Source organism: Leptonotus elevatus, chromosome 9 (assembly GCF_054856555.1).
Source record: "Leptonotus elevatus isolate MCC_2025b chromosome 9, RoL_Lele_1.0, whole genome shotgun sequence".
In the NCBI taxonomy this organism is placed as follows: domain Eukaryota; kingdom Metazoa; phylum Chordata; class Actinopteri; order Syngnathiformes; family Syngnathidae; genus Leptonotus; species Leptonotus elevatus.
The window spans coordinates 13,865,667-13,889,651 of NC_141247.1; the positions used below are offsets into that span (position 1 = coordinate 13,865,667).

The 23,985-nt window shown below is 39.7% G+C and overlaps 1 protein-coding gene across 24 annotated transcripts in view; it reads right to left on the reverse strand.

The window, feature by feature from the left end:
* Nucleotides 1–2,231: 2,231 nt before the first annotated feature.
* LOC147168462 (protocadherin alpha-C2-like) overlaps nucleotides 2,232–23,985 on the reverse strand; it is a 156,308-nt gene continuing 134,554 nt past the window's right edge. For 23 of the 24 annotated variants that reach the window (XM_086085335.1, XM_086085337.1, XM_086085336.1 and 20 more), the window contains exons 2-4: nucleotides 14,527–14,591; nucleotides 11,534–11,619; nucleotides 2,232–5,103 (exon numbers count right to left, since the gene is read on the reverse strand). In XM_086085335.1, the coding sequence (XP_085941461.1) occupies nucleotides 4,799–5,103; nucleotides 11,534–11,619; nucleotides 14,527–14,591 (456 nt within the window). In that variant the 3' untranslated portion in view covers nucleotides 2,232–4,798. Of the gene's footprint in view, nucleotides 5,104–11,533; nucleotides 11,620–14,526; nucleotides 14,592–17,126; nucleotides 22,503–23,985 lie in introns of those variants that run through there. The other variant, XM_086085312.1, reaches the window with a different exon arrangement.

Consider the following 23,985-nt stretch of genomic DNA (forward strand, 5'->3'; position numbering starts at 1 on the left):
TTTCGACCTCAACATGGACATGCATTGTGCAGTGTATAGTAGATTTAGGTTACCCATTTCCAGTTAAGTGGTAATTGCCTGAAATCAATTAGCCTATTACACAATTGTGAGCATTTGCCTTTTGTATTTAATGACCAGTCCCCCTAAAGGCTCATGATGTCAAAGCTGGTTTAAAGGAAATTAAGTACTGACACAATATATTATGTTCATGCAACCAGTACCTAATGGTTTGCATGCACAGAATAGTTACATATATGTAAAGACAACTATGAGATTATCATGGCACTGAATTGTCATACCATAGCATGCTTTTTTTCCTTCTTTTTCTTCTTCTTTTTTTTCTTGAGAGAAGGCTTTTAATGTGACTCATATGTGTTCCAACAAGCGCATAATATGAGGCAAATTAACGTTTCCATCTTGATCCTGGTTGTTCAATACATACCTCCTTTGTCCTCCACAGCAGATGGATGATGCTAGGGTGAGTCACTGCAGATGATGTCAGTTTCAGATTATATACTTTAGGTCAAATGGATTGACTCATCGCCGCACCTTCCCTCCACTGCGTATGGTTTATTTATTCAATTTGCAAAGACCTTGAAATTACACTCATTGTATTGTTGATGCTCTTGGAGTTATCATTTGCATATAGGCCTATGTTTTGTCTGGTTAACAAAAGCTGTATTTGATTATGTATGTCTTATTTGTCTCTGCAGTTTGGGAATATGAAGAAGATATTTTCAACAGTGCTCCAGAATCTGCCAACATGCCTTCATATTCATTGCAAATTCTAAACACTACAGGCTAATTATCTGCCAACAGTTTCCCTGTTTATTTGTTTGTTTACTCAAATTGGCCAAATTTAGAAAGACTACCCCCCCCCCACACACACACACACACACAAACACACACAAACACAATGCTTATAATAATTGTATTTCAGTTAGTGTGATGTTGCCCTCGCAATAATGCTTTGTATGAAAGCTGTTGTAGTCATGCTATTGCAGAATCACGTCAACACACTAAAGCCTTAACTCTGGAGATTAATTTAAAGTGTTGTCAACTGGTAGGATTGTAAAATTACACAACCTTGGGTTGGTTAGCATCCCGTGTTTACTCCCGCCCCCCATTCCTGTAACTATGAAAATCACGTCTGTTTCATGGAGTGGGTGAAGAAGACAAGGTGATGAAGCATTTCCTTAAGCTCAACATGAACTTTTGAACTTCTCCCGTGCAAATACCATCCATCTCTGAAACAAGACAAAAGATAGACGACTTTAGATGTGCCATGAGCAGCTTTAACACATTGACACAGTACAAATAATTAGCTAAGAATTTATTGCAAAATATTTCGAGGCCAAACCCCCTAAACATGTGCAAAAGAAAAATTTAAGTTAATCTCCCACACAATATGAGTCAAGACTGATAAATCAAGGATCGTGTGAAGGCAGTGACTACATTTTCATTAGTTTTCTATTTTGTAACTATTTGGCTAATTGACATTCTTAGTTATCCTCATTGTTTCTTTCATGATTTTCCAAAAGTCTCTTCCACCTAATCTACAATTACTATTTTCTCTCATGGTACAAACTTTAATGTGTATGAAAAATTAATCAAGACAAATGTAATGTATAAATAATTAGTCCTTTATTAATTTTTTAAAAAAAAATGAGCCCTGCCGATGACATGAATAATTATTCAAAAATAAAAAATAAATGAAATACATAATTCGCTTTGCAGGTGGCATCCTGAAAAACAAGATTGATTATGTAATTTAGACCAAGGCAGATGTGTCCCTTTCATTTTACAGCAGACATATCTTCTGAGATCCAATAAATCTATTTAGCCACTCTGTGTAATTGGTTCTTGTATGTCTGGAAGCTTCCATTCACAAGGGACTGGCGGGACCATGTGCGACCATTGCATTAGACAAAGGACAAATGCAGCAGGCAAGTCAATTAGTTTCCACCTCTGCAGTAAATGTGTGTATGTCGACTAAAATTGGTTTGACACTTTCATAATTGTTTTTAGCTGATATTGTTTTTACACAATCTGTTAAAATACAATTGTTTTGTATCATTTAAAATGACTGATGTTATTGTAATTTCCAGACGCACTGAAATATTAAATGAATTGAGATCTGGGATGCATATTTTTGTTTAAAATATTTATATAGAACTGTGTGTATTTTTAGATACAGCAAGAGTCATCTTCCCAAAGACAACAACTTCAAATTCATTTTTAAGAAAGAAAACTTTATTTGTGAATTATAAACAAAACACATTACCACTGTTTCCATATAGATCAAATAAAAGGCAGAAAGGGAATGGAAGTAAATTAAAGTCACTATTTCACGGTCACAGTTGATGAGATGTAGGCCTACCCGAAAAAAAAGGGGGGGGGGGTAAAACAGATCTTGGCTGGTCCTCATTGGGACCGTCCGCACATTGTCACCAAAGTTCACCACCATACATCGGGAAAGAATGACAGCATGAAAGCTCACTAAATACAAGCATACACTACATATACTTTTTCCAACATTTTTTTGGCTTTTTTTTTTTTTTTGCAAGAATGAAAGGGAAAGTGATAGCTCATCATAGGACATATTTCACTTACAATATTACAGTGTTAGTTAGACCATCATGTCAAAGCTGGACAGAGAGTTTTTTTTCATTAGTTTTGCTTGATTTCAAAGGTAGAAATAAAAATTTGGGGTGGTTGGGGAGGGGGGGGGTTGCATTAAAAACATATATATCACACTATAGCATTACAAATATTGAAAGAGGTTTAGTGGATGCCGTAACACATCTGAGCATGACGATTGTAATACATAGATGTTTGGCATAGACAAGAGAAGTACATACAAATATTTCATGTGTGAGTAATGAAGAGAAAAAAATGACAATACAAAAAAAATAAAATCATTGCTATCTATTTATATATATATTTCTCTATATAGTATGTGTTTCCTTAGAGCAGTACATGCAGCAGCCACTTAATGGAGTGACAGCATACTGAGCCGCAAAACTTCGGGGGAGGTGGTAATGAGTTACAGGCAGGGAAGCGGGACCAACAGACGTATGGAGGCATGTTTTAGCCCCGTCTTATTACCTCATGAGAGGATTGGTGGGAGTATGCAGGGAAGCCCCGGATCCCATTTATTTATTTATTTTTAGCAGATTCAATTACTAGTGTAGAGACAATCAATCAAACACTACATTTAGAGCGTACAAAAAAGATAGTATACTGTATGCGAGTCCATAATCATAAACAATCAATTTACTTGAGCGGGGAGGGCCAGCCCAAGGCACCTGCCTCGCTTCCCGCCCGGTCCTTTGCCCCTGCGACTTACCTCAATCCCACCTGATCCTGTCTCACGACAGCGGCCAGAAACAGGAAGTGAACAGCATGGTGTAGTATTCACATGTTAAAAGCACTGAACCATTTTGCACTTTTAGAGACAAGAGTTCAAGGTGTACGTACGGCACCGCCCCCGCTCTCCCCCCTGATGGGCCACATCCACATTACTCCATGCTGTTGTCAGCACACCACAATGTTCAGAGCAGGCCTTTTTTTTCTTCCAAGATGGGTCTCGAGCAGGGGGTGAGGGGCGGACATGCAAGAATCGGAAGGGGGTGCGGGGACGGGGTGTCTCTTCATGAAATGGCAAAAACATGTACTGTAAATCTCTTCAGAGAATTAAGGAAAGCAGGTTTACTTCATCTTGACAAGTAGAGGCAGTCAGTGGGGTGGGGGGGATGTAGTTTGTGGTAGCATTGGGGGGGGGGGGCACAAGCAGGTGAGAAGTTGAAAAGGTATCAGGTAAGGACTGGTTGCTACCAAACATTCAAAGCAGAAATCTTTCAGCTTTTGCTGCAGCATGGGGACATAAGAAGGGGTGTTATCAAAATCTCTAGATTCTATGAATAATATTCTGCTTGTTTTCTTCAGAGTCCGCCAACTGATAGGCGGACTTGTCCCCTTGGTGATCCTCAGGAGTGTGTGAGGTATCTTGCAATCTCTCCAGCTCGTTGCATCGGGCTCTTGGTCCATTCAAAGCAGTAAGCAAATAGAGAGTGATAGCAAAGGGATGCTCCTTCCGTCCTGAGAGTTGATACCAGGTGACAAAAAGCTTGCGGTGTCTAATTTTCAGCACATTTTCGCTCTCGCTCTGTCTTTTTTTTAAAGCTTTTTCTCAATTTCTGTCAGTGTCCACATGGCAAAGTGTGTGTTAGCATGTTGTGCGAGCATGCATGCATGTGGATTCTTTGAGATCACAGGAAACACTGTTGGTGGTTAAGGACTCTGCAGCAGTTTTGTTGTGACTGTTAGCCTTGGTTTCGGTGACTCTCTCCTGTGCTATTTACAAGTTGTGTGTGTATATGAGTGTGTGTGTTATATGTATATGTCCAGCCCCAAATGTTGCACTTATCTGACTTCTTCTTTTCCTTGGCTGGCGCAGAGCTTGTACAAAGTATTTGTCCTCTCTCACAGAGAATGATTCATCATCGTTGGGGAGGGGGTAATACAGAGGTGCCAACATGCCCAATGGGTTAAACGAAGGTAGACAATTAGGACAGTTGTGATTTTTCTAACGAGTTGACTCGGGCTGTATAGGCACATGGGGGCGTGGATGAAAATCAATCTTTTTATTGTTTATCAAGGCAAGATCAATCATTTACCTCAGTTGGAAACTGAAGGTAAAGGCCAGGTTAAAAACAAACCCAGTGGACTTTGGTTGGTACCTCTGTTTTAGCAACACCCTTTTTTTTTCCTTTGCCAATTTTCACTTCCTGCTTCTTTACTCGTCATCATCTTTTCCTTTATCCTTTTTGTCCTTCTTGTCCTTCTTCTTCTTTTTCTTCTTCTTGGCCTCCTCCTTCTTTCCGAAGGTGATAAAGTCGCTCTTGTCGTCGTCTCCTCCTTGGTTCTGTCTGATGGATATTATGGCGGGGGAGCCAGGGATGATGAACGCCTCTGGGGGAACGTCGCCGGGCTTCAGGTGCTGCGGGGGTGCACCTGGACCCCCGGGACCATAGCGGAAATGCCAGCTGTTGCTGTCAACTCCGGCACCCATTGGGGGCGACACCTCTCCTCCTTCAGCATCTGAAATAAGAAAACAAGCACTTATGTTATTGTGTGCTATTCATTTGTCTCATAAAAAAACAATGTGGTAAGAAAATGCATTTGTCAAATTCAGTGTCACTCAATGGAAAACTTCTGTTTTGCTAAATATGGGCGTGTGTCCCATATACTGCTACATTTTATTTTCCTGCTGAAAAAGTAAATGGCATTTATTCTTATGTTTGAACCTGAGACAAAAACATAGAACATGTTTACTCTTCCATTCCTTTTTCCAAGCTATAGTAAAATAATTTGTGATCAAGCTGACCACAGTGACATCTTAAACACTCTATTTCCATGTTCAATGCTAGTCTAACGTGAGGTGTGGTATAAATCTGCGCAGAGGCAGATGACTAAGTTGTGGCATTTTCTCAGGCCCATTCAAGCAGGTGCAGCATGGTGTCTTTTAAAAGGACGTTTGCACAATTGTGGGCATGAACACAGCCGACTTGTTTCACTGCCAATTGAAGCGGATCCTCTCATTCCCTTTATGTAAATGACGTGCGCAGTGGAGAAAGGCACCGATTGAGTGCTGCATGTTTATAATGAACTGCAAGCATATGTCCATGGGCGGATGATATAAAGTTGGGTATTGGGAGATCACAGATCTGTGAAGTGGGCACTTGAAGACCACCTTTCACCCAGATCAGACTTTTTAATAAATAAATAAATAAATAAATATGTTTTTGTTTTTAACCTTTTGCGCTGCCTACAAATATAGAGCCTTCTGCTTTCGAAGTTAAAGTGCTTGACGACTGAAATGTGTTTCTTTCTATGTGGACATGTTTTTTTTCTGGTTCAATATCACACGTGTTCTCTCTCAAAAGTCAGGTCTGCTTACTGGGCAAAGGGGTGAAAATCTAAATCTGTTCCAAACATGACATGTCCCACACAATCCTAATCTGTCAGAGGCACGCAGAGGCAGAAAAGTCAAAGCAGGCAATTGAGGAGGCAGAAACACTAGTTTATAAAGGTCTAACTCTGCTGCTAATAAATCTTTATTTGGACCCTGCAAGAAGATAAATGACTCTATATTTCTCCTGTAGTAAGGCAGACACTGACAACAAAAGAAAAAATGGAAAAAAAACAGTACTTTGACTGAATTCAGATTGAGAATTTGTTTAGACGTCATCCTTATTTTCATCATTGCCTCAAGGAAGAATACACTTTAAAATCCGAATCAATCGGAGGTCGACCAGCATCCCTGAACGGATTATGTTCCGTGCTGTGGCATCACACTCGCCTCATTCAAAACTAATCCTGACACAGCCTTTGCAGCTTTGATAACTGCTGCAGAGCAAAACTCGTTGCTCCCTTCCTAACCCTCCCCATCCTTTCCCACATGCAGCTGCTCTGACCTTTCATGCAGTCTACCGTGAAAACACAGTAGTTGCTCCCTGTTAGAGATAAAAGTCTTAATCTATCCCATCAGTGTTGACTGTCAGTGTGATTGGGTGGTGTTACCGCTTTCCATCCCTCAGTGATGTGCACATTGAAGATGAGGATAGCCATCTTATTACTCTCTCGCTGCACAAAAAGTGATCACACTGACATCACTGTCTGTGAATGCCCATCTTTCCTTGCATTAATATAGCGGAACTATGCAGGAGAACATCTATGCGACATCCACTGCCACTCAAGATTTTTACAGCCACTTAAATCAGCCAAGCTCTATTTGGCCAAGTCTAGTTAATAATTTCCCCTTGTCGGACTGCTGAACAGAAGCACGCCGCAGCGTTACATAAACTGAGGAGGAAGAATGATGATGAAAATGAAGCAGGATTTTGAGAAGCAGATATGAAACCTAACGCATGAGAAAAGGAAAGGATGAGATCAACTGTCATAAATCAATTTTTATTTTGCTTAACTGCAGTGTCTTGGGATTGTGTAACAGAATATAAATGAGAGACCACACCTTTTTTTTTCCCACAATGGTGCCTGTGGGGACAAAACACAATGACGCTGTCTATAAATATTTATCTGTATTGTGTTTGTATGAATTCTCTTAAATGATCATTTTAATCATTTGCATGTGGTTAATCGTCCGGATTTATTTCTGCCACTGTTCATGTCTCTAATCAGAAATACAGCCAGACACACAACTTTACTGACCTTTTTGACCTAATCTTTACCTATCAATGTACAACCACAAAGGTTTTACAATTTGAAATTCGACACTTTCCAGAAAAAATTGTCTCTAAAGTTGCATAACACTTCAGCGTTCAAACCATAAGGATACATCACATCACACAAATATCTGCCATTTTGTTGCACTTAGTCCAAAAGGAGCAGCAGTTGGAGGAAGAATGAATTTGTTGTGAAAAGTGTGAGTACCAATACTGGGTATCGGTATCGGGCTGATACTGGGCCTTATTTGAAGGTATGGCAGTATCTTGTGGTCGTTTTACAATCAGGAATTAAAGGCCTACATGTCTAACACATTTGACTGTGGCTATTTCTGGCCACTGGATTAATAGTTTCATTTAATATACAGTATGTATTTATTAAAATTAATTTTATTGTGTGTTCTATACAAAATATAAATGTTATGAATAAACTGAAAAATATCATAAAAAATGCTATTAATTTCATGTAATTTTTAAGTAAAAATGTTAGATTGGGATATATAAGACTTTCTTTAAAACTATCTCCCATTGTTTTTTTATTTATTTTATGTATCAAAAGTACTAGGGGTATTGATACTTGGTAACTTTTTAAAAGTTGAGTATTCATATCGCTATCGGTCTGGAAAAAAGTGGTATGGAACATCCCTAGTGATTATTTTATTTATACACTTGTAAGATGTCAACATATTGAATAAAACATTGCCTGTACAGTTAATTAATAATGGTTTTATGATGGCAACAATTTCCACAATTTTCAATGGGAGAATGGTTTCCAAATCACAACACGAGGGTGACTAGCCTCCTAGAACAAATTGTGTTCAACTTTAGAGGTTGTATTTCTATATGTTATCTCCCAGTACTTGATTAATATTTTTTCTATAAAATATTTTTGTCTGCTATGATGTAGAATTAAACATGTGAGTGTGCGAAGGATGATGGGAGAAAGCACAACATGCATGCAGTTCCGCAGTATATTTCCTCCCTAGTGTATGTAGGTCACTCTCCTGCTCTCTTCCTCCCTTTCCACTTCATACCTGCAGTTCTCTCTCTGCAACACACCCATTCTTCTCTTCTTACTCTCTCCAAGTGTATTTCACCTCCCTTTGTCCTTCCACCCTCCTTCAGTATCCTTTAGCCAACACCATATGTTCACACCTCCCTCGATCTGACAGCTCCCGCTCCCTTCTCATTGATAATTGGGGCCCGTGAATGGTTGCTGTGGCAACAACATCCTCCGGTAAAGCAGTGGCACATTGGTAGGAGTCATGGTGACAGGGGCTGATAGAGAATAATGCTGCAAGCTCTCGCTAACCCCACCGCCCGCCCCCCTGCTTTCTTTCACCGTCTGTCCTACACTCACACGGCAACAGCACCGCATTCACCTTCCTGTTTCAATCAGCAATCTTGTCGGTAATTCATCACATTTTGTAGTAATACTGTACAAGTTCATTTTCTCGCTGTCATGGTGTCAAAACCTCCCTGCTATTTCTCCTGCAGAAGGTAGCACAGATTTTTCTGAATCCCTGTGTGCCCTTCTTTAAGAGAGAGAGAGAGAGAGAGAGAGAGAGAGAGAGAGAGAGAGAGAGAGAGAGAGAGAGAGAGAGAGAGAGAAAGAGAGAGAGACAGAGAGAGAGAGAAAGAAAGAGAGAGAGACAGAGAGAGAGAGAGAGACAGCACAACCCTGCTTCTATTAATGTGGATCTTTTAAGCTGGGCGTGGACTGTGCTCCATCTGTCACAGCAGGCGCAGCACAACACGTAGGCAGCCCAAACCCTCTCAAGCCCCCAGACACATGCAACATACTCTAAACACAAAAACCAACAAGACAGGCTGGATATGATCAACATTCATGCATTAATGAATATCAACAAGTAAATCTACATATGATGGAGGATTTAAGGGGTCGTTGGTTTTCGTGTAATCGCACACATGGTTTTAAGTGTACCGCTGGTCTCCACCTGAGGGCTGAAGCTTGCCTTGATAAACAAGACAACTTTGTTAAAAATAGCTCTGCCTATGACTCACGCTGATGTGGCAGGACACTTTAAATCAATATGTCAGTCTCTCTACTACCTGCGATACATTACAGAGTATTCTTTCTGCATACCATATCGCAATATCCTTTTTTTCTCCTTAAGCAAGGTCTGCTTATCAAATCTTTGGACATCCCAAGCCTGAACTTTTTGGTCATCCAATCGTAAGCGTATTTGACCTGAAGCTAAACTGGCTTTCAGGTAAAATTTAAGTCGCTACTCGGGATAACAATGATTAAAAAAAAAAAAAAAAAAACCTCAGGAAGATTCAGTCTAAAGGCAAGTCAAGATGAATATGTGCACAATATGTCCAAAATGGTGTAATATGCAAAATGTTCATATGCAATTCTGGTAAGCTTCTGTTTTGCTGCTTCTGTCTTGGTCCAAGTCACAATCTATTTCTCTACCTTCATGTTTTGAAGTGCAGCCATGCAGAAAAATAAATAAATAAGTGAGCTACTGCATGTGTGAGTATATGTGCAAAGGCTTTTGGGGCGTGGGCAGCATCATTTCTCTCATTGCCTCTTCCATAGCACAACAGAAAACAGGGATTTAAGCACAACACGTTGCCCATATCATCATGACTGCCTTTGTGTTATTATTGTGTCATCAAAATTGGCAGACAAGTTGCACTGGAAACCAAAACTTTTCCCACAATAACACTATATTTGACAATGACTTCAAAGCTAGGATTCTACAAGGTTAGGATTTTTATTAATGAAATCAAGTACGTCAGAAAATACCTTTGTATTACTAATTGCCAGTGTCGGTCGAGTTACTATAAACAACCCAGAACATATTGTCATTTCAAAGTACTGTACCACAATATTACTGTTCCTGAATCCCACTACATCTGCATTACTTTCATGAAAACAACAGATTGTCTTGGCTTCTCATTTTTTGGCCTTCTGACGTTGTAATATCTACAGAAATTAAATCACTGCTTTTTTTTTTGTAGCCGGTATTACCCAAGGTTATGTTCCTAATGTTTTAGAACTGGAAAATGAAACAAATAACTGCAATTGTAGTGCAATGCAGTACGTTTATATGACAGTCTATTCAATTCTAACAAGTCCATTCATATTTACATATTTGTTATTCCAAAGAGCCACCCTCTATGTAAATTTCAATACAGTGCCATCTACATGCTTCACATCCTTCTTGGCCTCCACCTTTATCTACCTCTGCGTTGACTACCCATCGTCACAGGTGAGCTGGAGCCGATCCCAGCTAAAGTTTGGGCAAGAGGTGGGGTACACCATGGACGGGTCTCCAGTCAATTACAGGTCCCCTACAGCTTTCATAACCCCATATTAAACTTCATATATCCATCAACACACCACAATGCTTCAAATGCCTCATGTGGCAGAGACTAATGAGTTGAGGTGAGCCTGCTGTCAAAATACATGTTTGCAGTTTTATAAAGAATTTACACAGAAAGTTTCTATGTAGATTAATATAGACTTTGCCTCCGCTAAGGTTAATTAACCCATTAAGGCCTAAAGCGCCTGGAAAAATATGCCTCTAAAACCTATGGGTGACTTTAGAAACTCCCCCAAAAACCTGAAGTTTTCCTGGAAATTCAACAATATTGTCAATGCCTACTAAATCATTGATATCTTAGCTCCTGAAGCAGATAGAAACATAATTCCAAAATCTTTTCAGAGCTTACACCTGTGGCGTTTACACAAACCTACATTTATTATTATAAAACTTCAATATATATTTTAAAAAAAATCAACAAACAACTGTGTCACATGTGCGGGTATATTTACCTTCAACACTGGAGCGCAGTTTTAAAAACCTCGAGGAATCGAGTGGTAATTATTCGTCGTCCATTCCTTTACAAAGCCGTCAAAACTTTCAACATCCTCATCGTCTACAAACATATTCCTTAACAATATGCCACTGTCGACTGGTTACACTGATTCAAAGTCCACCCCCCGCGCCGTCGTCAATCGCCGTCATTTATTTCATAACTCCTGCGAATCTGCAGCAGCCAAGAATGCTCGAATACAATTCCAAGACATGCTAGTAGGCCTACGTCACCCTCTCGTGTATATTCGGATGCATTTCTTCGGCTAAGAAACGAATAATTGGTCAAAACAAAACAAAATGAGGTATCCGCTCTCCCGGCTTTAAAGGTAGAAGAGCGTTAGAGTTAGAGCGCTCCCGGCTCTAGTGGTAGAGCTGTGGTAATGCGCTTCCGGCTTTAATGGGTTAAGTGAGGATGGGGGGCCGACTGACTCTTACCAGCAGCGCTTGATGCTGTGGGCCAGTTCTGAACCAGAACTCCCTGGGCTCCCTGCATCACAGAGGACTCCTCCATATGGACTGAGCTAGAACAAACACACAAATAAACATGTTCATTAAGTCATTACACAAATGAGACAATATAACACTTCACCAAAAACATGCCTTTGAATATATTATAATTCTGATTTTGATTGACATTACAAGGGACATAATGAACAAGATACAGTATATGTGGTTGAATCTTTGAGACAGAGAGTTCTGTATCACTCTTAAATTTCCAAATTATTTAGTGGCACATGGATTCCGCATACCCTATGCAATTTCACACTTGCTATTTGGGATTTTAGCACCCTCCTCTTGACGAAAGCAAAACAGGACAGAGGAGCAGCTACGGCATGCTTGTGAATCACTTTTAAAAGTGTCCTCAGAATGTGAAACTAATTATATTTTAGTCATTAAGACCCATTTAAAATAAAGCATTTTGACCAAGGATCAGTTTACCTAAATTATAAAACATATTTTACAAATAATGCCAAATAACGAGTTGCAAATGTTGCAAAAGTGCGATGTAGCGATAGCGTATACCAGCATCACACTAATAAATCATTTCAGTCATAAGTCAAGTCAAGACATGAGTTTGACTTGATCGATGATTATCTCACAAACTTGATAACCACAAAAGCACTTCTTTTTTTTTTTTTAAAGCTAAGCATTTTATCATCGTAGATGATAGAATCTAAATGCGAACAGGAAAAAGGTTATTTAATATTATAAATATGAAAGGGATGTTAACACATGGGATTAAATGAAATAGGTCATTGCCATCATGCGGCGATTAGGGTTATCCAAAATCTCAGTGCTTTGGTAATGGAACACAGGAGGAAGTCACTAAAATACATCATAGATAGAATATATTCATCCGATTTATACAAGCAAATCCCAGCTGTAATTATGAGGAGATCTGCTTAATAGTAATGAGACATAATGTATGTGGGCTTCTTGGTCTAAATCTGACCAAATAATTACACTAAGTAAAAAAATGGCTTCAAACATGCAGTATTAGCAACATGCAGTAATGTATGCAAATGGTCTTCGTTTGGGTTGATGGCCTATAGTTTCACAACAGGTTTATAATTTTATTTGGTAATGATTGTGCAACACCTTTGAAGCACACTGGCATTTTCCCGTCTCCTCTCATCTACCAAGGAAATAGCAATAACGTGCTTGAAATGTTAAAATACATCTTATATCTAAAACGTATTGCTAATTCCATCAATCTAAAAAAAGTGATTGGAATATAAAAAGTGGACTTTTATAAGCGTTAAATCAAATCAAATTAACATAACAAAAACGCATGGTTGTAGACCACCACAACGTATCCTAGCAGGTGTCTTCCTGCTATTTACAGTATAATATTACAGTAAACGATGTGTTTGTAGATGTATACGAAAACACATCATCATAATCAATAGGCTCATGCTGAGTGGTAATCTCAAGTAATATTACTGAAGAGCCCCCCCCCAAAAAAAATATATCTAGAAAGTAATTTCAATTATTCTGAGAAAACTGATCTTTATTTACCCAAAACGGTAAATGTTATAAACACATGTATTAATTGTATCCCGTTAAAACCAGTCAGAAGCTCAACAATAATATACAAATTTCATTTTATTATAGAATCTCACTGCTTCAATTAACTCATAACCTGCTTGTAGTAACACAAACACACGAGAAGCTAAACTTTAATGCTCTATTTTTAGAATTGAGTAATCACACTAATCAGATTCATTTTGATTTTGCATTCAAGTGTATTACAAAAACTTTTTTTTCTCCATGACTACTGTTTATTAACCAGTGATTGGTGTTTATTTCATATTTGTATAGTGATTAGAGCTGTCAAAATTAATCGATTAATCAACAAGTAATCGATTATCAAATTAATCAACAACTATTTTAATAATCGAGTAATTGTTTGGAGTCATTTTTTGTTTTTGTTTAAAAATGTCCAAATACCGGTACTCTGATTTCCAGCATATCAACAGCAATTGTTCACTGATTTCAGTAGCCCTTCATGAAAGAAGACTGATTATTTTCTGTGTTTAATCAAAATAAGACATTGGCAAACAACTGTTTTTACTTTTACCTTTCTTTAAAAAAAAATCACTATAAGAATGTGAAGTACGAAATAAACACCAATTAATAAATAGTAATCGGGGGAAAAAATGCTTTTGTAATACATTTCCAATGCAAAATTAAAATGAAACCGATTAGTCGATTAATTGATTGAATAATCAGTTGATTAATCAATTCTAAAAATATTCGATAGTAACAGCACTAATAGTGATTTTAAAAAATGGGGATTGATGTTCTATGTGACCGGTTTGGTCATTGTTTTCCAAAAAACAGATGTTTCTTTAATCAGTGAACAATTACTGTTAACATGCTGAGGTCAGACGATTTGGACAATTTTAAATTTAAAAAATGGTTCCAAACGATTACTCTATTATTAAAATAGTTGTTGATTAATTTGATAATTGATTACGTTCGATTAATTTTCACAGCTCTAGACTTAGCCCATATAAATACAGACTGCATGTCTGGAATCATCTGCCACGTGCCGAGTTGTTTCATTTCTTACTTTGATGATTTTCATTATTCAACCCAAGCTGACTATTACTGAAAATTTACAAAAGTATTCATCAAATATTTGTATTGCACAATGATTAAGGGTGCCACCATGTAGGATTGTTAACAATGGTGCCAGAATGCCAATTGGTCAAAATGGAGATGAATGAATGAAGTTTGCGGTAATATAAATAGTGTGGGGTGTAAAATTGTCTTGGCAAATAATGTTGATGGTGAAGGATTTGGTTATTTTATATGTGACATGCATGCCTCTCAAAATAAGCTTTCCACAAAAACATGATGATTCATGAGTATGGAATAAAAAAAAGAGTCAAACAAAGGATACCAAACGGTTGAGTGCTTACCTCTGCATTACACCACCTGCTCTCAGGGAGGCTGAATATCTCCAGTCGGTATTTGGCACCTTAGGCTGCAAAGAGAGTGAGACGAATTGAGTCTTAAGTACAGAATAAACCTAATACCGCCACATTAATAAGTCATGGCGGGAAGTCAAAACTGCTACTGCGCCGCTGTTGGAAAGAAATGAGTGATGAGCTTCAGGAGAATGCATTCAATTTCGTCTCCTCTATGAATGACCTTTAAAAGCGATTGCAAGATCACATCTGATGACTTTTACATCAGCTCAACATACTTACCATCATTATTCTGCACACAGGTGCTATGTTTGTAGATGATAAAATGCTGAAAAGTGATTTAATGTGGTAGTGCTATCTGAATATTTTGCTCTTTTTTCAAAACAGCCAGTGATTTTCATTCCTCCTCAGTTTGCCGCAACCTCCGCTACACAGGTCATTTCTCTCATCAAGACCACAGATTTCACACGAACACGTCTAACCATGGTAACTGCAGCAAGCTAATTCACAGCTGTACAAAGACATACAAGTGAATTGTCTAAAATACTCCAATTATTCATTATCAATAAATCATACACTAAAATAACACTGTGGTAATGACAGTGTAGAAAAAGGGCTGCTTCGCCAAAATGAAATTCCATTTGATCTATCCGAGTCAGAGTCATCAGATTGAGGACACACATTAATTATGAAGGATTTAGGGCTCATGCGAAAAAGTATCACTGCTCCTACTTGTCAGGGAGAGCGGAAACAACCCAATTTATATTCAAACATAAGATATGCACTTGCTAATGATGCTGCATTAACATTTGAGTCTATGGTGTTATATTTTGTTAGTACAGAAAGTAGTAAGTAGTGTACTGTATTTCTATAGTATTTGGCATAACACTGGCTTATTTGGATAACAGTGATACATCATGGAAAAATACAAATAAAGAGAAGCATTAATTAAATACCTTTAAAAAAAGACTAACAATAATTTTGAGACCAAATTGTCCACAAACAGGATGAAACAGCTTTCCTAAAATGTTTGCCCTGTTGCGGCACGGACATTGCCGAAGCGTGGCTGGTTTGCCAAGCTCCGCAGTGTGTTAAGAGTATTTTGTAACAACACACATACCCTCACAAAAATACAACAGATACAAGCACCATGAATCTAAACATATCTGCAGTCTAATACTCATGTACATGCTTTAAATATTTACACTAAAATGGATGTAAAAGTGGGAATCAAGCAAGTTCCGAGCGGAATATTGATTTTCCATGGCCATTCAACCCTTATTCTGCCTTTTTCCTCTAATCTTCCCTCTCCGGTGAATGAACACTTCTCCCATGGATACAAGCCTCACACCTCTGCCATCAACACACAGCGCATCCAATCACATCTCACCACCGCCTAAGCGGCCTGGAGCCAGCCAATCTGCTTTCAGCACCTATTGGTATCAGTTAATAACAGATCGAGAGCAAACTTGACTGGCATTTAATGAGGAGCGACTGATAACCTTTATTTATTCTATTTGTTGTCTTTTGTGCTCTGCACAGACAACACGAGAAGCTCGGAGGGTGGTATGTGGGTGTAACTGTTTCGGAACATATCGATGCAGACTGCAATATTCCCCACAACATATAAATGACCACTGAATTCCCACTAGAGTTACACACTTGAGCACAATGGCACACAGCCCAGTGAGCTAATAATGCTACTTGTAAAGGGGTCAAAAAAATCTAATTGCTGCTTGTGCACCCCTGTGGCGAGAAAAAGCAATAAACAAAATTATTCCAGATAGAGAGGCAATACCTAATGGAATATATTTCTGCATATAGGCACTAAAAGATCATAAATAATTCAATCAACGTCAAAGAAATGAGCAAACTAGGAACTCAAAATGCAAACTGTGTCCACAGAAATAAGGATGCAGTCCCTCAGACACACAACCCAGAAAAAAGTTCCACGTGTCAACATGCTAATTTACTGCTAACATGAGTCTAAATAGATACATCCATTTTGAAGTTGTTCAATCTGACAATTTACAGTTTTTAGTTTGGAAATATTTGGCTGGCTAACACAATGCTAGCAACACACTAAAGGGAGTTTGAAAACTTGGACACCGGTCCTGAGGGACAAACTAGTTTAGCGCTGGCTAGGATGAGGCTAAAAGCAACGTAGACAGATTTAAAATGGGACCAAAAAGACAAACAAAACATGACTTTGTTCTGCTGTTGGCCAGCATACAGCATGAGATCCTGGAGGTTAAAGTAAGTTATTTTAAAACTGAAAAGGATAACCTCTCCAATACGCTTGAATCAGGTAAGTGAATATGCTTTGTAAACATATGATCAAGATAAAGTACTTAAAGTGCACTCCATTTTGTTTAAATTGATTTTTTTCCATGTTGGACTATGATGTGTTTTTTGGCAAAAGTACACGTAGTAACCCATTCGAGTTGATTCAGTCATTCGTTGCCTAATGTCAATACAAATAGCGAATGTGGCTCTCCAACTACAATTCCTTAAAGCGACTCACAATGACGATTCGCATTTTGATTTGGTTTGAGACACAAAACAACACACACATTGGAGCAGTCACACACCTGAATGGCAGTGGCATCTGGCATGCTGAGACGGCGAACAATTATCTGGCTTTGTCCACTGTGGCTGGTGACATATCCCGAGCCCCAGGTGCCACTGTGAGGTCGTCCCGTATTGTAGAACATAAACGTGTCACTTCCTGAAGTCGCTGTCAGGCACGTTTTATAACAGTACGTTTTGGTCACGGACCCATTACCCCGCACTTCAATGTAATGCGGTTCTACTTTAAGATCTCGGCGTAGGGCCACATTGGCACTTGGCTGGCCTCCGCCCCCACTGGCAGCTGCTGCGCTGTTACCCTCAGGCAGACTCTTCTTGGATACACAACAAGGGCAGCAGGAACCAGGCTGGGTGCAGTAGGCATGGCAACGCACAATAGCCAGCACGCAGACAGTGACCAAGAACACGAAAGTGGTGGCACACAGGGCGATGATAAGGTAGATGGTGACATGGGAAAACATCAAGGGGCTTTCGGGCCTGATGATGCGCTTCGGGTCAGGGGTCAACTTAGGCATGAGTTCCATCACGTGCACGTGGACAGTTGTGGTTGATGAGAGCGGCGGCAGGCCATTATCACGCACAAGAACCGTCAAAGCAAAGGAGGTGGAGTTATCCTCAATGACGCGTCTGGTGGTGCGGATCTCACCAGTGTGCTCGTGCACCTTGAAGAGGTCAAGCTCCATGTTGGGCGGTTGAAAGGTGTACAGTAGCCAAGCGTTCTGCCCTGCGTCCCCATCCCACGCCACCACCTTTGTGACCAACACTCCAGCCTCAGAGTTCTTCAACAGTGTCTCTGTGGTGCGACTCCCATTAGCAGGTGGGTAAACGATCCTTGGCTTGTGGTCGTTCTGATCCATAATGTAAACATACACTGTAGCCACGCGGCTTAGTGGGGGCATGCCATTGTCCTGCGCTTTAACCTGAAAGTGAAACTCTCTCAGCTTTTCAAAGTCAAATGTTCGCAGGGCATAGGCCTCACCCGTGTTGGATCTGACGCTGACGTAGCTTGCCACTGGGATGCCGTGATTGTTGTCATTGAGGACAGTATAGGTGATGCGCGCATTTTCTGCTGCGTCAGCATCCGCGGCTTTGACGGTACACAGCGGCGAACTTGGCGCGTTGTTCTCAGTGATGTAAACAGTATATGACGTCTGTTCAAATCGAGGAGGGTTGTCGTTTACATCGGCGACGTCTACTTTAAAGGTCATTTGAGAGGACAGAGGCGGGGTTCCTCCATCTACGGCACGTATGGTGATGTTGTAGGATGAGATGGTTTCACGGTCCAGGAATGCAGAGGTGACGACTGTATAGTGGGTGCGGGAGGATTTGATTTTAAAGGGGGTTGGAGGTGTGAGCTCCAGCATGACTTGCTTGTTAGGTCCAGAATCTCGGTCGTTTACACTGATCAGAGCAACAACGGTGTTTGCGCGGGCATCCTCACGTACAGGAATGGAAAGAGAAGACAGGACAATCTCGGGGATGTTGTCATTAACGTCTAAAATGTCGACCACGACTTTACAGTGAACTGCCACAGCGGCAGGCCCTTTGTCCATTGCCTGAATGTAAATTTCATACGATTTCGTCTCCTCATAGTCTATATTGTTCATCACCGTTATCTTCCCTGTGTCTGTATCCAAGGCAAACGTCTGCCTGACCCGTTCTGGAGTGTAACTGCTGAATGAGTAAAAAACATCTCCATTGGAGCCCTCATCGAGGTCTGTAGCATTTAACTGAATCACAAGAGTACCCTTTGGGGAGTTTTCATACACTTTGACTTTATACACCGAGCTGTCAAAAACAGGCACATTGTCGTTTGCATCAAGGATGCGTACATTGATTTTGGCTGTGCCACTTCTCTGCGGGGTGCCTCCATCCACCGCTGTTAGGATGAGCTGATCGGATGGCGTCTGTTCACGGTCAAAGGGCTTTCTGAGAATAAGCTCAATGTGCTTGTTATTAGAGAAGGGCTTAACAGAGTCCAGAGTTAGATGTTGGTTGGGGCTGAGGCGGTACTGCTTCACAGAGTTGGAGCCATCATCTGGATCTTGAGCGGCCTCTATGTGGAACTTTGATCCCGTCAGAGCAGATTCGGACACTTCGAGCAGATACTGCGAATGTGGGAACCTCGGTGCGTTATCGTTAACGTCCTGAATGTCCACCTCGATGTTGTGCACTTCCATGGGGTGGTCCAAAATCACCTCAAGGCTGAGTGCACAGGTGTCCCCCACTTTACACAGGGTCTCCCGGTCTATACGGTCACTCACCACCAACTTCCCACTTTTGTGATTAACGGTGAAGTACCTCCGTCCACTCTCAGGTGTCAACCGGATGCGACGGCTGATAAGTTTCCTCAGGTCCAGACTCAAATCTCGGGCAATATCACCCACCTGTGCGCCGTTCTCTAGTTCCTCCGGAATGGAGTAGTGAATCAGCCCCCTCGTACAGCCACCGTATATTAAAATAATTAAACATAATCCGTAACGCGCTGTTGTTGCCATCGCAAGGAGGCAGTACGTGGAGGGAAAAAAAATCTGCCTAAAAATCAGACGCGTGTCTTTCGTCACGCTGAGAGCAAGAAAATAGTCTGCATGACTACGTGCAGAACACCGCCTGCTACCTCGCTGGTGTCCATTCCGCCTTCTTTTCTCCCTGTGTGTCCATGTTTGCGTTGTTATGGTTGAAAATGTTTGCCCTCCGAGCAAGACCGATTTCTCTCCTCTCTCTCCTCCCTCTCCTCCCCGTGCTGTGGTGTTGCTGTGTGGGCAAAGGAAGGGAGGGGGCTCGCTCAAACGATGCAGCTTTCATTCCAGCTCGGATAAAATGAGCTAATAAACAACAAAATATACCTAATCGTCTAAAGAGTTGTTTTTTCAATGACATATCTATCGCTCAAGGTCATTCCGGAGCAGCCAATTCCCATCTGCAGCTGACAAAAATCGTCTCTCTCTCCTCTTTTTTTCATCAGCGCCACCGCCCTTTCCAATGCATGCACCGGGAAACCAATTTATGAGCAAGTCAAGCGAACAGGCTTCTGCTGTTATTCAAACCCAGCATTACTACCTGTATTCATAACCTAGAGGAGTACTTTATGAAATCTGGAAGGCAAGAAAAACAGCATGCTGAAAAGTAAAAAAAAAAACAAAAAAAACATTAAGGTGATAGTAAGCAAACATTTTGTATTTGCTCTCCATTTGTTAACTACCAATTTGCAAGCATTGCCTAATTACACAGTAAAGGGTAGATCATGAAAGTATAGGGAGATCAGGTTCAATTCTGTTATCAACCAGGTGTCTCAAATGAAAATATATTACGTCCAAATTTAACTGTAAATAATGGACCTGGCCACAACATTAGGTACACTTGCACACTTAGAAATACGTTATTTACAAGAGATATATAAAGAAACGTTGCTAACAATATGGTTATATCATGGTTGTAGTTTCCAGAAATGGCAGTAGTTATGAACTGCACTGGATAAAACTGAAATGTTTGTAATATTTTGAACCAACGGTAAATGTCTAAATTTAATTAGTACACGTCTCACATTTAAAATGGAAGTAAAGTCAGTCTTTTTTTATTCTACTCTTGTTGGTTCATTGTGCATTCTTTCCTTTGTATTATTTGTTATTGTTCACTTCAAACTGAAAACAAACTAGAGATAGACGATATGTTTTTTTCAGGTACCGATATCGATTATGAGTAGTGAAGAGCACCGATAACCGATATTTGGAGCTGATATTCATTTTCACTGAAAGGGAAAATATTGGCATCAAAATTTGAAAAAATACAAACTCCAGCTCCTAAATTGATTTACTTTAAAGCATATGTTTATTGAATTTTTTTTAGGGTTTGTAAAATATTGTAGTTTAAAAAAATAATCTTAGTCAATACACATCTTTGTTTTAAAAATCTAACAAAAAGTTCAGGGATCTCCCTGGGACAGTTGCATGTCTTCAAAAGTTAAATACAAGCGTAAGTAAATAGCTACCTATTGTTTTTTTTGTGTGGTTTTTTTTTTTTTTTTACAGTAAATAAATGTTTCCAAAATTTTATTTTATTTTCAAACTAAAACAGAAGGTGCAAAGAGTTCCCAGGCTCAGCAGCATCTCTGCAAATTTAAATAATGAGTTCCCTGAAGTTAACACTTTTTAAAATGTTTCTATTATCGGCCGTATGATTCTTGTCGATGCCGATATTTGTCAAAATGCTGAATATTGGCACCAATAATCGGCCCAGCCGATAATCGGTCTATCCCTAAAACAAAAAAACAAATATACAGTATAGCCTATATAGATCATCTTTCAGTGATTCTAACAGTTGATTTTAAAATTGTTATGCTGTGAATATCCACCTGTCTTGGCACCTGGCCCACAAGGCGTGTACTGTATGTACTATGTGCTGTGCATACTGTTCTCCTTTCCTGATGTAGTGCCACTTTCTCCCACACGCATGCAGACTGCCCACAGCAATAATAACGCCCATCATATGTGAGGGAGAAGACAGTGACTCATTCGGAAGCTGCAAGTGGATGAGTGTATATATGGAGTGACTCCAAGTCAGCAAGGAGGAAGGAGAGGAGGCGGACGAGTAGGAAGAAGTTGTGGCAAATGTGATACTGCAGAGCGTTTGGGGAAGGAATGCAAATAACATGCAGAACAAGTGTGTTTGCTATGCAGTTTCGACTTAATTAGCTGGTTTGTGATATTGCTCATCATTAACACGTGAAAACAATCCAGTGCAGATGTTGTACTTGCAGTTAGGAATACATGATTCACACTTATGCACACATGCACACACACACATACAAAATAAAAAATAAATTAAAAAATGATGATGACATGTCGAATCGGTAAAATTATTGAATGAACAATACTGAGCTCTCTCAAGAAAAAATACAATAAAATAAATACATGATTCCGTGTCTTGGTCAAACCAATAAACGTACAAAAAAAATGCTCTCTGCATTTCATGCCACTGCACATTGGCCATAAAAGTGTTCAACAGTCTCTGATGGCTTTGCACGGACACTCAGTCACGCCATCAGTGACATTTAGCAGATTTTCCCAGTGGGCCGTGTAGAACTGCTTGTTTGGCACACACACAAAAAGGTTTATCTCACACACAAAGCTGGATTTACGCACATTTGCCACCTTTCTTTCCATCACATTTTGGCATGGCATGTTTTTCATCAAACATCATACTTAATTATTACATCTGCCCCATCTTTAATTGAAGGCTACAGAGTGACAGTTAGTTTTCCACCTGGGTGATGCATATCAAGTTATCAACGAGTTTCTTCAAACGACAGATGCCTGATTCGCATCAACAACCACGGAGCTGCACACGCTAATTGCTATTCCTTGAAAAATGCATCTCATCTGACGCAAACTGCAACAACTCTCACCTTATATCACTTTAAGTCATGCGGTTAACACAAAATTCAATCACTTGTGATTCAGCCTTTAAAGGGATGCTTGACTCATTGAGCCATTTTCAGCAGTAAATAATTAATAATAATAATAATAATAATAATATTTTGTCCAGAATTAATTTGATAGCTTCATTATTTTTCATGTACAATTAATACTAGGGGTGGGAACCTCTGGCTACCTCACGATACGATACAAGGCTCACACTAATGATTATCTCTCAATATGACAATCACCTGATTATCGATATATTGGTCAGGTAATAAATCCAAAATAATCTACGATAAAACTAATCAAGACATAAAATGATGTTTTTTCAATGAGAAAATAGTTTATTTTTGTACCTCGAGTACCCCTATCAGTCTGTTTTCCATGTCTCTCTCACCTCACAATCATTATCAGGCTTCATGCAGAGCTTGCTGATTAGCTAATTATTTGAAACACCTGTGTTGGCTGTGGGAGACATGGGAAAAAAATATTTTACTCTCTTCCAAGTATAAAGTTTACTCTGTTTAGACTGGGACCGAATATTGTCTTTTTCAGAGTAAAATTGACTCTACCAAATGTACTGTGTACATTTTTATGATGAAAATAGAAATGATCTCTCACGCTGTCATAATACGAACATCCTCAATCCCCCATCTCATTAATGATGCAGAAAGGCCAATGTATTAAGGACATTTTCATTTTGCAAGACCCAACGTCATTAATACTGCAAGCGGCCATTATAAAAGCCATTCATATCATCTCTTCCGGCATATGGGGTTCTTTCATTTTTAGTGCTCCAATACATTAGAAACAGCTCCATTTGCAAGTGTGATCCAAAACTCTTTACATGTCAGGATATACACAAATTGATAAGACTACTTTCTCTGGCCTCTGTGAGTGATGACCACTGAGAATCATTTTCTCTCCCTCAATATGCACCAGATAATAGTACACAAGCAAGGCACACCTGAACTATCTAATGTGATTAAATACAAGAGCAACAATTCAGCCTTTCAACAAAACAATGTTAATCTTGATTGACTGGCAGGCAAAAGGCAGACAACACTAACCATTTACATGTATTTACAGCATCACTGAGTGGGAAGTAAACACTAACCAAAGTTATATGTAGCAATACACTAAAGGTGCTGGACACAGTGAAAGTGGTCCCTCTGTTGGAATCAACTGGTAGCACAAGTGGTGGACACGTGATCTCTACCCCACTCCCAATCCGCTGGTCTTTTTCATTAAGCCAAAGCTCTCTAAAGCATAATCCCTGCCATGACTAGGAGGGAATTGAAGCCAGAGAGCAAGAACACATACAGCACATCAAGGACAGTCGTTTTCATTCACTTTTCAATGGCAGTGACCCAAAACTGATAATGCCAGCTGTAAGGCAAGAAGATAAGGGACATTTGCTGTGAAAGCAACAACACGCAATGCC